Raw genomic sequence first — 15,029 nt, forward strand, 5'->3', positions numbered from 1 at the left:
TCACTACATGTGTCTGAGTGAATTTCAGGTTTTTGAAAAGCAAAAATATCAAAAGTGTTAATTATTCACCATCTTAGATAATCATTACTTTTAAAACAACCATAAATAATTTCCTGTTATGATTTAACTGAGATCTGACCCACATGCAGTAAACCAAACAGAGAGACCAGGGGAAGTTTAACAGGTTTATTGAGATGAACTCAGTGTTGCTCTGAACACTGTTCAACCGGAACTGGAAGGTGAGGGGAAGACACTGCGGTTAGTTCAGGCTCAGTGGGAAATTTGAATCTTGAACTTGAAGAGGAGAAATAGGTTGCTGACTCATGTTTCCAGAAAATGGTTGACACTTTGACTCCAGTCGGTGTGGGGGTGTTCCAGTGTTTGTCTTTTTCGATGGAGGGCGGACAGGGTTTACCCAGAATGCGGTTGTTAGTTGGAGAACGGAGAGGCTGACTGACACTTAGATTTCCTGCGGTACTTGAACGGGTTGCTGTGGAGATGGATCCCCTGCTCAGAGAGAAGCCCAAACGATCTTTGGGGGGAAAAGTTGATCAGAACCACAAACTTGAATCCTGAACTCAGTTTGGTGCTCAGAGAATCCTTCCAGGGGAGAGAAGGTCCGAAACATCCAGTTTGCAGGATGACCTCCTGCCCAGAGGCAAAGACAAAACAACGAGGTTAAAACTCAGGGAGAAAAAAACTCAGCTTGGCTAGAGTTCCCTAAACTGGCAAAGACTCTGGCATCGAGGTAGTGGCAGGTAGCAGCGTAAGAGCACTCTGGTAATGAGGTAACCATCCACAGGTGTGAGAGGAGGTGGACCAGGACCAGGCGCCTCCTGGTGGATGAAGGAAGACAAACACAGAAACAAACTACACAGACTGGAATCCTAACACTTCCTCCAGTTTATTTTGGTCTGTTATTCTTCAACTAATAATCTTCTCCCTATGGAAGCAGCTCCAACGCCTCCTTTCACTGACAGTCTGGCCAATCATTGGCCCCCGCTGCACCCGCCCTACCAGCTGATCGGTGATCTTCATCTGATAGAATTACTATTTATTTATAATCAGCATCTTAAACTTTTGTATATTTTTTATTCTTAATTTATTAAACTAAATCCTCCTATTGTCCCTTATATCGATCAATTTTACTACATTTTTTAAGATATCGATATAATCATTTAATCCATTTACTATCAAACACCTTTGGTTATGTTTTATTATTAACACCTGAACTAATAACCAGCTGCTGCTGTTCTTCCTTCTCCAACCTGCTGACTTTATTTTCCAAACTAACTTCTGATTCCCAGAAACGTTTCATCTCCTTTCATCTGCCTTCAGTTAATGACAGAGATTGAAAACCAGCAGTTCTTTCCACCATGTGAAATAGGAGACCCCCCCGGTTATCTATAAATAGCAGTGGCAGCTGAGTGGCAGCTGATCCAGAACCAACCTCTCCCTACATGCTTCTCTGTTGGTTTCATTCCCGTCTGGATCAGGACCATCAGCAGGTAAATCTGCTTTTTATTCTCCACTTAGAACAATCCTCCCTCAGTTCCTCCCTCAGACTGCAGGGGGCGCTGCTTTTCACAGCTTCCATCATTATTCACCACGGAGTACTGGTGAACCGGGTCAGGACCTGAAGGTTCTGGATTTAAAGCAGTTTAAACATGTTCAGAGCCCCGATTAGAGCGGGCCCTGCTGGTACCGACCCGTTTCCCCGCCTCCTCCAGAAAGCAGCGTGGAGCTGATTCACCTCGCCTGGACCAGACCTGACCGGGACCAGGGCCTGACCGGGACCAGACCTGAACCGGACCTCACCTGGACCAGAGCTGACCGGGACCAGACCTGAACCGGACCTCTCTTGGACCAGACCTGAGCGGGACCAGGGCCTGACCCGGGCCTCACCTGGACCAGACCTGACCGGGACCAGGGCCTGACCGGGACCAGACCTGAACCGGACCTCTCTTGGACCAGACCTGAACCGGACCTCACCTGGACCAGAGCTGACCGGGACCAGACCTGAACCGGACCTCTCTTGGACCAGACCTGAGCGGGACCAGGGCCTGACCCGGGCCTCACCTGGACCAGACCTGAACCGGACCTCACCTGGACCAGAGCTGACCGGGACCAGGGCCTGAGTCGGACTTGGCCATAGTAGAGAAGAGTCTTTTGATGGTTGTACTCAGACATTAAGGACCAGAGTTTTAAAAATGTCCTAAATTGTGTTTAATATCTTTGATTTCTTTTGCTGATGTTAAAAACTATCATTTAAATTTTAAGCTCATTTAATATTTTTTATGGACAACTGAATGGAAAGATTTTTTTTCTAGAGGACAGGTTCTGGACAGACGTGTCTCACAGGTAGGATCTGTACTGCAGCAGGTACGGAAAGCCAAAAGGGCCACAAATTACATGAATATCCAACTTTGATTTTTAGATCCAAATAGACAGAATCGTTTATTACTGATAAATGTTTCCTGTTTTTCATGTAAATCATATTTTGATGACATATTCTGGCCACATGCTGCAGACGGAGGAAGGTCGTAATGATTTAGGTCTGGAGCTGATCTGACTTCCATTATTCAATTTATTAAAGGAAACAAACATGATGTTATTTTAAACAAATGACAGAATTTTATTCAAGCATTTAATTAAAACTGACTTTAATGATGACTGTTAGAAGAAAGGTGCATTAGTTTTAGCTCTGAGTGTTTAATGTGCTGTAATCTGGATTGTGGATCTGATTAGATTATGTTTCTAGTTTCATTGTGACACAAAGACTTGGATGCTGCTTTTCCTCTGGAAAGACTTGATATGATCCTGATACCCTCTGGTTTTTGGCCTTGACTTGGTCTCAGGTCAGGTGACCTCGACTATAATGCTGCCTGACTGGCTCTACCTGAAAGGACACGATGCACTCGTTCAAAATGGAACAGCGGTCCGAGTCGTTCATTTGGTCATGTCGTCAATAATTCAGGGACTGTGTCTGTAATTTAAACCATGGGACTTGGACTAGACCTTCAGCAATTCTCTTGGGAGTAATGACTCGGCCTCTAAAGGGAGAGAGAAACCACAGCAGCCTGGACTAGAGAGGTGGAGTTCAGCAGAGGATGTAGGAACCTGGTTTAAACCCCCCAGTCTGCCATGTGGGGGCCGGAGCAGGACCCTTTCTGTTGAACTCACTAAATCAGAATAACTTTGATCTCAACAAACACATGTTCAATATTTTTATGCTCCGTGGGCTCCCTGTGTGGGCGGCGCCCGGGGAGCAGTGGGCTGCCACCCTGCGGCGCCCGGGGAGCAGTGGGCTGCCACCCTGCGGCGCCCGGGGAGCAGTGGGCTGCCACCGGGCGGCGCCCGGGGAGCAGTGGGCTGCCACCCTGCGGCGCCCGGGGAGCAGTGGGCTGCCACCGGGCGGCGCCCGGGGAGCAGTGGGCTGCCACCCTGCGGCGCCCGGGGAGCAGTGGGCTGCCACCGGGCGGCGCCCGGGGAGCAGTGGGCTGCCACCCTGCGGCGCCCGGGGAGCAGTGGGCTGCCACCCTGCGGCGCCCGGGGAGCAGTGGGCTGCCACCCTGCGGCGCCCGGGGAGCAGTGGGCTGCCACCCTGCGGCGCCCGGGGAGCAGTGGGCTGCCACCCTGCGGCGCCCGGGGAGCAGTGGGCTGCCACCGGGCGGCGCCCGGGGAGCAGTGGGCTCCATAACATGGGAAGAAATTAATTCACCTGCAAGTCTTCAGGTCTTTTATTGTCTTCATACGGATGATTCTGGCATCCAGCTCATGAAAACCCCAAATTCCCATCTCACAAAATTAGCATATCCTGATAAAGGTCTCTAAAGGAGCTATGCACCTAATCATCTGAATCAACAAATGAACTCTAAACACCTGAAAAACATTCCTGAGGCCTTTAAAACTCCCAGCCTGGTTCATCAGTCAGAACCCCCATCATGGGTCAGACGGCCGACCTGCCTGCTGTCCAGAAGGCATCATTGACCCCCTAAAGCCAGAGGCTATGACACAGAGAGATGTTTCTGAACCAATAGGCTGTTCCCAGAGTGCTGCTGCATCAAGGCACCTCAGTGGGAAGGAAAAAGTGGCAGAAAACGCTGCACAACCAGAAGAGGTGAGCGGACCCTGAGGAAGATAGTGGAGAAGGTTCGATTCCAGACCTTAGGGGACCTGAAGTAGTGGACTGAGTCTGGAGTAGAAACATCCAGGGCCACCGTGCACAGGCGTGTGCAGGAAATGGGCTACAGGTGCCGCATTCCCCAGGTCAGCCACTTTAGAACCAGAAACAGCAGCAGAGGCGCCTGACCTGGGCTACAGAGAAGCAGCTCTGGACTGGTGCTCAGTTTTTCATGTCATCTGGAAATCAAGGAGCCAGAGTCTGGAGTCAGACTGGGGAGAAGGAAACGCCAAAATGCCAGAAGTCCAGGGTCAGTAGCCTCAGTCAGTGATGGTCTGGGGCGCCATGTCAGCTGCTGGTGTTGGTCCACTGGGTTTTATCAAGGCCAGGGTCAATGCAGCTATCAGGAGATTTTGGAGCACTTCATGCTTCCATCTGCTGAAAAGCTTTATGGAGATGAAGATTTCATTTTTCAGCACCACCTGGTACCCACTCACCAAGCTGAAACCACTTGTAAATGGTTCACTGACCATCACTGGGCTCAATGGCCTGCCAACCTCCTGACCTGAACCCCATAGAGAATCTGTGGGATATTGTAAAGAGAAAGTTGAGAGACAGAAGACCCAACACTGTGGATGTGCTAAAGGCTAAATGCTATGGAAGCATCCTGGGCCTCCATAACACCTCAGCAGGCTGATAGCCTCAATGCTACACCGCATTGAAGCATTCATGTCTGCTAAAGGATTCCCCACCAAGTATTGAGTGCATAACTGTACAGAATTAACTGAAGGTTGACTCACCACCCCTCCAAACCACACCTTCAAAACACATGAAAGTGCATCCTGTCTGCAGCGCGTCTAGAGCAGCTGAAGCAGCATGTCGCACAGAGCTGGCAGGGAGTCAGACGCAGCACTGCTGATGCAGAGCGCTATGATCACTCCTCTGAAACAGTTTATTAACGCCTAAATTAACTTCAAATGTAGAAACCTGCCGGCAGAATATGTTGGCTTTTATTATCCTGCTGCCTGCAGTTTGTAGCACAGACCTGAAAAACGCTAACATCTACTTCCAGCCGCCACCAACAGGAGGGGAAAACCCTGGAGAGGCGAGCGGGCCTGAGGCAGCTGCTGCTGGGGATTCCCAGTGACAGCGCAGCGCCAGTATGTGGGGGTCTGAGCGGCTCCCACAGAGAAATAATCTTTGAAGGCAGGATGGTAATCTGGTGATGAAGATTCTCAGTCATCCAGGTCATAGTCATTCCGTTAAAGTTCAAAAAATATCCACTGGACTTGTTTTCCAAGATTTGAAGACGTTTCTCCACCTCTCCAGGAAGCTTTCTCAATTCAAATGTCTGGATCCGCAGTGAGTTTCAGTCTTATATGGACGAAGCCTGGTATTGCTTGGAAACATGCATGTTTCACAACCTCTAATGGGAATTTTACTTTAAGCATTCAGATAGACACCTAAAAACATCCTTTCCACAAACAATGGAGAAGAGTTCCTTTTTCAGATAAACATTTAGTATCTGGAATATATCTGGACATATGATGAAGCCTAACTGGTGTTATATAGGTTCTCATCAGACATTTATATTGCAGAAGTTTAAATCATGTATTAATTGTTTGTTTTTGTGCTTTTAAACATGACTGATTCCAGACTTCTTCATCTATATGTTCAAAGGTGTCTCTTCTCCAAGCGTATAACTATTGCTGAATCTTTTGAGAAAAACTTCTCTAATTGTAGAACACTGATAGAAAACCTTTCCCTTTTATTATCTAACTCTAATGAAGCAGTGTAAATAAGTGATGGAAAGTAAGCAACCTGCCATCATTAAATAGATCTTTCCTTTTCTGAACGCCTTTGGTTTCCCATAGTTTAAATGCTCCATCATTTTTCCCTGGGGGAACTTTTCATCACCCCATATATGCTGATATCTCTGGAAGGTCGCCTACATGTTTATCTGCTGAACGCCAAATTATAATTATACTTTTTAAGAAAAGATTCTTTGTAGTTTTTTTAGTGTCCTGATATCAGAATAATATAGAAATGTGTTTAAGGGGAAATCTGGAGCAGATTGCTGTAGGATGTCAACCCAAGCTGGAGGCATCCTCAGATTAAAGCAATGAGTAGCTGATGTTAGCTGGGCGGCCATATTGTACCATCTGAGATGCGGGACTGGAAGTCCTCCTCTTTCTGAAAGAGTAGCCTGAAACTGAGCCTTGCTTTTCTATTACTCCTAATAGAATGGACTGATGTAGGGAGATCCAGATCAGGAGGAGCCGTTTTTAAACCTAAAGCTTCAATTTGTAAAAAAGTTTAAAAAAGAAAGAGCTGAGAGAAGTAGAAGAAAAAAAAACAAGAGAGATTACAGAACAAAGAGGCTTGTTGGTTTATTATTGTTTCTGTCCAGGATGATATGTTTGATGTCACAGGTTATGCTTTGGAAATACAGAGTCATGGAACAAGCTTCAGCGTCCTCGAACATTTACAATAATATATATATATATATTTATATATATATATATATATATATATATATATATATATATATATATATATATTAGGGGTGGAACGATTCACAAAATCCACGGTTCGGTTCGATTCTCGGTTTCTGGTCACGGTTTTCGGTTCGATTCGATACATGTTGATTGTTACACCGAAATCCCATAAAAATTTATGAAATTAATGAAAAAATCCCCCAAAAAATAATGAATTGTAATTATTATTAATGATCTGTGGAAACCCTGGATCATTTCCGCATGTTTTGCTGCTTTGAATTTAATCATCTGGCGCATGCCCTCTACCATCTCCAAGGAACTCAGAGCGGAGCGGACAGGAGCCACAGTGGAGGCTGCAGGCTTTGCTTTGAGCAGCCGGTCTGGAGCGCAGCGGGGCGGAGCGCTGACGGAGTATGAGGGATTTCAGGGTTAGCCTGACATGTTGGTCGTGTTGCTGTTAGCATAAAACGTGTTGCACAATGCTCGCACACTGTTGCACTTTTATCCCCAGCTTTCTTTCCGCCGTCATCGTAGGTCACTCTAAATGCAAAGTGGTCCCATACAGCAGACCTATAAAGTGCTGCTGGCGCGTCTTCCAACTCCTGTTCTTTCCCACTCGCCATACCCACACAATTCTCCACAACAACTGATTTTTTTCTGCTACACCCGGCTACGCTGCTTCGCTTCTTCTTCTTCTTGTTTACTACTGGTGGTTGGCTTTGGTCGCAGTACCGCCACCTTCTGCTCTGGAGTGTAATCGCTTCGCCTATGAGAAAAAGGAGCAGCGCATGAACCGAACGCAACACACGCGAACCGAACCGAGACAGTCGAACCGAACGATTCTGACGGTTTTCATAAATCGTCCCATCCCTAATATATATATATTATTGTTTTGTATTTTCTTTTCTGAGAGGTGATCACCCGCTGACATTGTCTTTGGTTACAGATTTCACATAAGGGCCTTCTAATTGTTTCAGCCTCAGATTATCCTGAGCTATCAGCTGTGCTGCTGCCATCAACACCTTTGTTTCTAGATGTTGGAGCTTGGCCTGTTTTCCAGTGTGGTCCTGTTTCTCTGACTGTGACTAACTGGATGTGCTCTCTTCATCCTCTGACATGGGAGCTGGCTCGGAGCTCGTCTGCCTGGCTGTGTGTTTCCTGGACGGGGCCACCTGTGGAGCTGGTTGACAGTTGCCTTTTGTATCTATGCTTCTTTTTCTATGTCTGCTTCTGTCTCCTTGAACCCCAGTGGGCCTCAGCAGATGGCTGCTCACACTGAGCCTGGTTCTGCTGGAGGTTTCTTCCTGTTCAAAGGGAGTTTTTCCTCTCCACTGTCGCTACAAGCATGCTTAGTGTGAGGGATTGCTGAAGAGTCAATGAGTCGATGCAATCAGCTGGTTTTCCTTAGATAGAAAACTTTGAATCAATCTGACTGGATGATCTGGTGAACTGGAAAGTGACCTGAGATGACATGATGTGAATTGGAGCTATAGAAATAAACTGAATTGAAATTTAATTGAACTACGACAATGGAGAGCAGCCGGAGTGAGCAGACTTTTCGTCCGCCTCTGATGGCGGTTGCAGCGGCGGGCTCAGACCCAGCACCCGCTACCCAACCTAGAGTGAGTGGATTAGACGAGCCCTTCCAGCCGACATCCTCCTGTTTCTAATTTCCTGCATGGCGTTGTGGTGATGAATCGTTCTCACGTGGCGCCGGCTTGGTTTGCTAGATGGCAGCGGCTGCCTTATGTGGAATGTATTTTTGTATTATTTATTGTATTTTAAATAGGCTCATTGTAAGGTGACCAGATTTTTTAAATCTAATATGTGGACATTTCAAGCTCGTAGATAAAAATAAATACATATAATCAAATTAAAACTAGGAAACGGGGACAGTGATGCTTTCATTCATTTTTACATATTTATTAATATTTAAACAACAGAAAGCAAGTGTAAAATCCAGGAATGTGCCGCTCCTATTTCCTAAGATTAATCAAATCAATCATTCGAGGGTGTTTATTAGTGCCATCTGGTCATTCAGTCTTCTCTGTCTTCTTCCTTCATCATCTTTTCTTTCTAGCTGACTCCTGTCTGCTCTCTGTTTTACTCTTCTAAGTAGATTTTTCTTCCTTCTCTTAAACTGATTTTTGCATCAGTGGTCGTTTTTCCTCCGCTCTCATTTAATCTTCTTCCCCTCCTCTTCTATCATTCTAACACTAATCTAAAACAGGGACATAAAACAATAAAATCCCTTTCAAATACATAGAATCTAATCATAGATGTTATGATGATGATAATTAATAACATTATTATTGTTATCTGATTAAATACTAAAAATGCTAATCATCACAATATTTGTAGCTACAAAATATAATGTAATAAATGTAGATTAAACAGGTGGTCATCTCTTCCTCCATTATTCTCAGATCATGCAGATCTTGTCTCATTCAGTTTTCCTTTTACTCCCTCTGATTGTTTATAAAGAGAAACTTTCACAGTTTCAAACTGAGTGGTAGAAAAGTAGATCTAAGCCTGAAAGTGTCAGGAACCGAGGACAGAGGGACCCAGTATTCAAGGAAAGGCAGTCAGTAGGAAAGTTCAAAACATTTATTAAATAAACAAACAAAACTAAAGTGGAGCTGTGGCTTGCGGACACTGCAGGATGGGGAGCGTGGGACCGCCCAATCACAGACACTCCGCAGGAGAAACACAGGTAAGTGACCACGATCATCTGACAGAAGATGATTAACTGAGTTGGTCACTTACCTGGTTTAACAGTCCAGTCCTAGAATGCCCCAAGAGCTGCAGTTCCAGAGGACATGCTGGAAGCCGATCCTGGTCAGGGATCCAGAACAGACAGGAACAGACAGGGACAGAAACAGGTGGCAGGATCCAGACTTCCAGGCATCCACAGGCACCCAGGAGGGTTCAGAGTCTGACTGGGACCAGAAGCATGACCAGGTGGTTATGCATGAGCAGACAGGATCAGGTGCAGACAGGCAGGCTCAGTGGAAGAGAGTAGCCGAGACAGGATATATGGAACCAGTCTCCTCCCTGGAGCCAGGCTTACTGAGATAAAAACTGAACCTCCCCACATAATGAGCCAAAAACCCAGAGGACTCCGCGGGGGAGGAACAGTGGACGATCAGGAGACGAGACAAATACTAAAACCCTCTTTCCACTGGCTGCTAGGATGCAGGACATGAACCATGAACTAAAACTGAACAGAAAGACAAGAAATGATCTGGCCCTGAATGCTCAGGTTGAACTGAATATAAACCAGAGGAAACAGCTGAGGGGAATAAATAATAATTGAGGCAGGGAGGGAAAACGACAGGTGAAAGGAATTACTAATTAAGGGAGAGCAAACAGGCCAGATCATGACAGAAAGTCTATGTTCATAAATCACAAACATAAAACAATAAAATAACGTATAACTCTACTGACAATAACTAACTATCTCAAGATGAGCAGTGGTGGGGAGTGATGACCATTAGGGGAGTGGTGGTCTAGTGGTTAGGGCATTGCGCTTTGATTCCAGAGGTCCTGAGTTCGAGTTGATCCTAGAGAACCAGTAAACCAGATTATGAGTTTTCAATGATTCTGGTTCATTTGATCCGAGTCTATTTCCTCCCTCCTGCAGCTGCAGCCAATGATCTGACTGTTGATTAGTTTGGTTTATGTTACATTTCTGCTCCTCATCTTTAGTAAAACAAACACATCAAAGCTCTTTTTATTAACCTGGGAACGAAGCAAACATTTATCTCAATGATCAGCCTAATTCAGATCAAATGAACTGATCAACCCCCCCACCAAAACACAGAGCAGCTGAGACTGCTGCTGATAACCAACTTCCTGGTCTGTTTTAATGCTCCCCATCTATACGCTAACAGCTGCTAACCAGCTAGCTAACAGCTGTCTCAGCGCGCAGCACGCTAACACTCTCTTTCTAGCATAATAACAGTCTCCACGCAACACTAACCCCTCATTCATAAAATTGTCAAATCAGGGCCATTTCCAGGGACAGGAGGTCCAGAACGGGGACTGTCCCTGGAAATCAGGGACGGCTGGTCACCATAGCTCATTGGTCTTTGTCCAGAAAAAATAATAATTATCACAGCACACATTTGGAGGAATGAGTTTCGTCCGCCATTAGGCCACTGTTACACCTGCTGATGAGTTCCAGTGAGTCTAAAACTCATGCAGAGTGTGTTACCACTATTCTGCAACTAATAAACCACCTGATCACAAATGTTCAAAATAAATGTAACTATGAACTGGCTGCAGACTAATTCATAAATCAAATCAGAGATTGTTGCTACTCCTCCTCCTTACCTGAAGTTTGTGGGCATGTGGGAAGTTTATGGAGGGAGATGCCTGATTTATGAAATCATAATCCTGTTGCTGCAGCCAGGTTTCAGTAAAGCAACATAAATCAATCTGATTATCAAAGATCGAGTCACTAATGAAATCCTTTTAACATAGAGATTTTAAGTATAATAAACCGCATTTAATTATATTAACTTTTTTTTCTTAATTACAGACATTTCTATTGATTTAGATTTTGGTGGAGTAAAGAGTGGGTAACAGTAGAGAAGCTGCAGAGAGGTCTGTTAAACTACAACTCTGCTTCCTGGTCTGCACCCTGGGTGGTCAGGGTTTTGGAGGACTAATAAATGTGGCCAGATTCCTGGAAAGAAGAGCTGCACCATCCAAAGTGGGATGGATGCCGTCTCTCAGAATCAGACCAGGCTTTCCCCAAAAGGATTGCCAATTATTAATGTAGCCCACGTTGTTTTCAGGGCACCACCTAGACAACCAGCGGTTGAATGACGACATGCGGCTAAACATGTCATCACTCTCCGACATTGTTTTGGCAAACTGGTACATCGACGAGAGCCAACTTTTAGTGACCTCCGATCAGCGTAGCCTGCATGAGGGACGGTCTTCCTCTTTGACTTTGTCCTCAGCCGTCTGTCTCAGCAGGGACATGATGTCACCTGTTCTGGCACCATGATTGTGTCTCTAATGCCATGTTTAATAATACCTTTAATCAATGGTTAGTGAATGATTTTTGTTTCATATCAACTAAAGTTTTATCATTTCCTTCTTCAGCTCATCTGAAACTGCATTGAAAACTCGACTGAAGCTGACCTGAAACTGACTCACAAGTCACTCCTGAGTCCCTACATGTTGCTCTCACAAGTTACGCCCACTCTGTTCCTCAGTGGGGCTGATGCCCCCCTAAACGTTGCTCTGATGTCACAGAAAGGCATCACCTTGATTGTCAATGCCACGCTGAGTCATGCCTTCCCCTCCTACCCAGGGGTGGAGTGTCTCCGCGTCCCCGTCTGTGATCTGCCCTGTGAGCGGCTGGAAGCCCATTTCGACCATGTGGCCGATCGTATCAATGGAAACCACACAGGAGGCACGCTGGTGCACTGCGCCGCCGGGATGAGCCGCTCTCCGGCTTTGGTGATGGCGTACCTGATGCGGTACCGTGGCGTGACGCTGTGCCAGGCCCACCGGTGGGTCCAGGAGAGCCGTCCCTTCATACGGCTGAACGTAGGTTTCTGGGAGCAGCTGCTACGGTACGAGAGGAAGCTGTACGGCCGCAACACGGTCAGGGTGGAGCCCGACAGGGCGGGTCTAAAGAGGATGGATCCAGGTATGGTGGTTCCTCTGCGGACGGAGCTGACCCGGGCTGAGGGGACGCAGAAAGACAACCGGTTAAAATCTGTACCCAGGTCACCTGGGACAACCCATACTCCCATGATGTCTCGCTCTCGGAAGACGATGTCCGCCAATCCATCAAAAAGAGGGTCCAATGTGTTATCAGAGAGCACCAGAACAACAAGCAGACAGCTGTGAGTAGGCGGAGCCAAGATACCTGGACAGGTGTGGAGCACCACTGTTAAACCTGCAGACTCATAGTTCTGTTAGCAGACAGAAACTTTTCCAGGGCTTTAAACATGAGCGAGGACAGCAGAGTATTAGGACCAGACTAATTACAATAGTCCAGCCTTGAAGTAACAAATGCATGGACTAGTTTCTCAGCATCAACCCTGGACAGGAGATTGCTCATTTCTGCAATATTCCTCAGATGAAAGAAGGAAATTCTAGAAACCTCTTTGATCTGGGATTTAAATGACAGGTCCTGATCAAAAACAACACCAAGATTTTTTACTTTATTATCTGAAATCAGTTTAATCCAATCCAAATGAAGTGACTGACTAATCAGCTTCTTTTTCAGAGACTCTGGTCCAAAGACTATAACTTCTGTTTTGTCTGCATTCAGAAGCAGAAAGTTAAGAGTCATCCAGGTTTTTATGTCTTCAGACATGCCTGTAATCTATGTAATGGGTTAGCTTCATCTGGATTATAGCCAGATATAGCTGGGTATCATCAGCATAACAGTGGAAATTAATCCCATGCTGTCTAATAACTCTACCGATTGGGAGCATGTTGGAGTTAGATTTGTTCAGGTCTTCCTATGCTGTCCCTGCATTAATGCTCAGACATGCAGCAGCAGCCTCTGTCCTTCAACCCTCAAAATGAGCGAAGTTCCTTTTTAACCAAATAGCCATTCTGGGATGACTCAACATGTTCAAAATAAGCAAGATTTTATAACTTCACATTTGGCACATTCCCAAAACTCTCTAACACTGAATTTAAAAGAATCCATTCTTAAACTGCTGGAGGACATGGGGGACATTCTCTGCTTCATTCTATCTCTATAGTTCTGCTGCTATAGGCTTAGACTGCTGGAGGACATAGGGACCCCTTTTTCATCATTCTGCTTCATTCTATCTCTATTCTCCCACTCTGCAGAATCTGTTAGTTCAATCTCTAACGTTCTGCTCTCTCTGCTTTTTCTCATAGTAGCTTCATCTGGTCTGTTCCTGTTTGGCTGTGACTCCATCCTGGAGAGAAATATCAGCTGTGCTGCTGCATCAACACCTTCAATCACACGCTGGGACAGAATTGTTGGCAGCCAACGTTCCCTCTAATGTCCCATGTTTCTCTGCATCCTGAGCTCGCTGAGGATCACTATGAGCAGCATCATCTGTTCACTCTGAGGTCACTCACCAACCTTACACCTGTTAGAAACACGGGATGATGGCAGGTTACATGGATTAGGAAAATAATCCGTTTACAGCTGCAGGTTCCATCAGTATGATTTGAATAGAATTGATTTGGCCCATTTTAAATAAAATCATGTTCCTGAACTGTAGTGTCTTATCTGTCAGAGTCTGATGTTAAACCTTTCAGACGGAACCTTTGTTCACATTAAAACATTCACATGTTACGCAATGAAACGTGCTGAGGCTGAATGTTACAGTTATTTTAGCATTCCTACTCACATAAATTATATAATTGTGAAAGCATGAGTAATACCCATAAATAAAAAAATCCTAATTAATGTCACTAGAATATGAACAAATCAGACTTTTGGTCCACATCTTCTCCAATGGTTGTCCACCTTATCCTTACATTTTAATGCAAGTAATAAATAAACATTAAGCTTTGAAGAAATTCAGGGTAAAGGGGCGAGAAAATTATGGTTTTCTCCAGATCTGTTAAATAGCATTAATGAGTGTAATAAAGCATGGGAGAAGTCAAGACAGAGTCCCTGCCAGTGATTGGTCATGTTTAGACGGCTTCGAAATAAATACACTTTGCTTATTAAAAAGGTCGAAGTAGAATTGTTTTTGTCCATCATCACTGAAGAACTCAATGATCCTCTGAAATCTCTGTCATTTAATAATAATAATTCTCAGACTCTTCCAACATTTCTAATTAAAGACTCAGTCCCAGTTTATGATTGAACTAAAATCTTGAATTGTTTTAACAGCATTTTTTATCATCTGGTTCTCTATTTGATTTAAAAGAGGAAACTACCAGGAATATTTCTGCAGAATTTTCCATGTTTTGTAGAGAGCCTTTAATTTAAAGTACATAAACATCAGAACATCAGAGCACAGAAAGCCCCCCCGACCTGACTGGACTGAGCTTAACTTCCTAAAACTGGCAGCTGGTTTCATATCAGAGCCGCTGTTCGTTCTGTTTAATCGTTCAATTGAAAACAAGGACATCTCGTATATTTGGAAATCTGCATTCATCTTTCCTTTTAAATTTAAAGGAGGCGATCCATCAGTTCTAACTAATTATAGGCCAATTTAAAATGTGTTTTATCTAAAGTTCTGGATCTCTTGTTTGTGATCAACTGAAAGAGTTCCTCCATTGAAATGTAATCCTTTCTAAATATCAATCAGGTTTCAGAAACACACAGCAGCACTATTACTGCTACTGCGAAGGTGTAAATGATAGAATTATAACACTTGATAAAAACAGGACGGAGCTTCAGTCTTTATTGATCTTTCTAAAGCTTTTGAATCATGACCTTA

The 15,029-nt window shown here is 44.8% G+C and overlaps 1 protein-coding gene across 4 annotated transcripts; it reads left to right on the forward strand.

Moving 5' to 3' along the window:
* The first annotated feature begins 1,404 nt into the window (after nucleotides 1–1,404).
* LOC119781080 (dual specificity protein phosphatase 18-like) lies at nucleotides 1,405–13,940 on the forward strand. 4 transcript variants are annotated; one of them, XM_038281437.1, is made up of 3 exons: nucleotides 1,405–1,508; nucleotides 11,737–12,519; nucleotides 13,504–13,940. In XM_038281437.1, exon 2 carries the CDS (start codon nucleotides 11,812–11,814, stop codon nucleotides 12,490–12,492), a length of 681 nt encoding a protein of 226 aa, XP_038137365.1. In that variant the 5' UTR covers nucleotides 1,405–1,508; nucleotides 11,737–11,811; the 3' UTR covers nucleotides 12,493–12,519; nucleotides 13,504–13,940. The 4 variants fall into 4 exon arrangements, with proteins under 4 accessions (XP_038137365.1, XP_038137367.1, XP_038137363.1 ...); XM_038281439.1 differs by having other exon boundaries at nucleotides 13,507–13,940; XM_038281435.1 differs by having other exon boundaries at nucleotides 11,737–12,488.
* The last annotated feature ends 1,089 nt before the right edge of the window (nucleotides 13,941–15,029 follow it).

This window comes from Cyprinodon tularosa, unplaced genomic scaffold (genome assembly GCF_016077235.1).
Source record: "Cyprinodon tularosa strain WSP-4 unplaced genomic scaffold, ASM1607723v1 ctg1702, whole genome shotgun sequence".
NCBI classification, from domain to species: domain Eukaryota; kingdom Metazoa; phylum Chordata; class Actinopteri; order Cyprinodontiformes; family Cyprinodontidae; genus Cyprinodon; species Cyprinodon tularosa.